The sequence below is a fragment of the Gavialis gangeticus genome, unplaced genomic scaffold (genome assembly GCF_001723915.1).
Source record: "Gavialis gangeticus isolate Ggan-Ray unplaced genomic scaffold, GavGan_comp1, whole genome shotgun sequence".
NCBI lineage: Eukaryota > Metazoa > Chordata > Crocodylia > Gavialidae > Gavialis > Gavialis gangeticus.
This window is the reverse complement of record NW_017728964.1, coordinates 14,630,042-14,630,735: the sequence shown is the minus strand read 5'-3', so window position 1 is coordinate 14,630,735 and position 694 is coordinate 14,630,042. Positions and strand designations below refer to the sequence as shown.

Genomic DNA, 694 nt, shown 5'->3' with positions numbered 1-694 from the left:
CCTGCCCTGCAGCGCTGCCCCGCAGGGAGCCACGCTCGCCCGGCGCTGCCCTGCGGCCCGCACATGCTCTTACGCGGGGCTTGTTTCTCTGCAGGTTTCAGAGGACGGTGCTCGATCTCTCTGTGCAGTGGAGGTTTGCCAAGCTGCCCAACAATGCCAAGCTGGAGATGGTGCCAGTCTCTTGTCAGCGAGCAGAAGCGGAAAACACAGTACGTCCATTCCTGCTCAGCGCCCGGGCCACCGAGTGCGGGCAGGCCCAAGTCCGGCCTGGCAAGGGTCGCGTCGTCTGGCCTGGCGAGGGGCACTGACCGGGCGCAGCAGGAAGCGGGGTCGGTGGCTCGGCGCCCGGCCCTTCCTGCTGGGACCCCCGTAGCTGGGATCCCGGCCTCGTGTCCGGGGTGCTGTTGCAGGGGCTTCTTTTCAGCACAATGAAAAGCTAAGGCCCCGATCTCTTGTGGTCACGTCAGAGCCTCGCCGCCTTGCTCAGGAGCTGGTTTATCTGACAGGTGGATGTGTTTCAGCAGCCGGTCAAATGGCTCGTGTTGGTATAATGTAAGGTGCCAGGGATGTTTTGCTTTACCGAGTACCTGTCTTTGTCACGTGATCTCACAATGTCTGTTTTTCTTTAAAAGCTTTTAGAATATTTTTCATGGTAGCAGGTAGGTGTGTATTTACAGAAAGCATTAGACACGAT

The 694-nt window shown here is 58.8% G+C and overlaps 1 protein-coding gene across 3 annotated transcripts in view; it reads left to right on the top strand.

The window, feature by feature from the left end:
• The first annotated feature begins 89 nt into the window (after positions 1-89).
• Positions 90-694, top strand: part of ASPSCR1 (ASPSCR1, UBX domain containing tether for SLC2A4) — a 67,792-nt gene continuing 67,187 nt past the window's right edge. For all 3 annotated transcript variants that reach the window (XR_002095107.1, XM_019503792.1, XM_019503801.1), the window contains exon 1: positions 90-209. Coding sequence is in view for 2 of the 3 variants with exons in the window: in XM_019503792.1 (XP_019359337.1) it covers positions 168-209 (42 nt within the window). In the remaining variant the exon portion in view is untranslated. The remainder of the gene's footprint in view (positions 210-694) is intronic.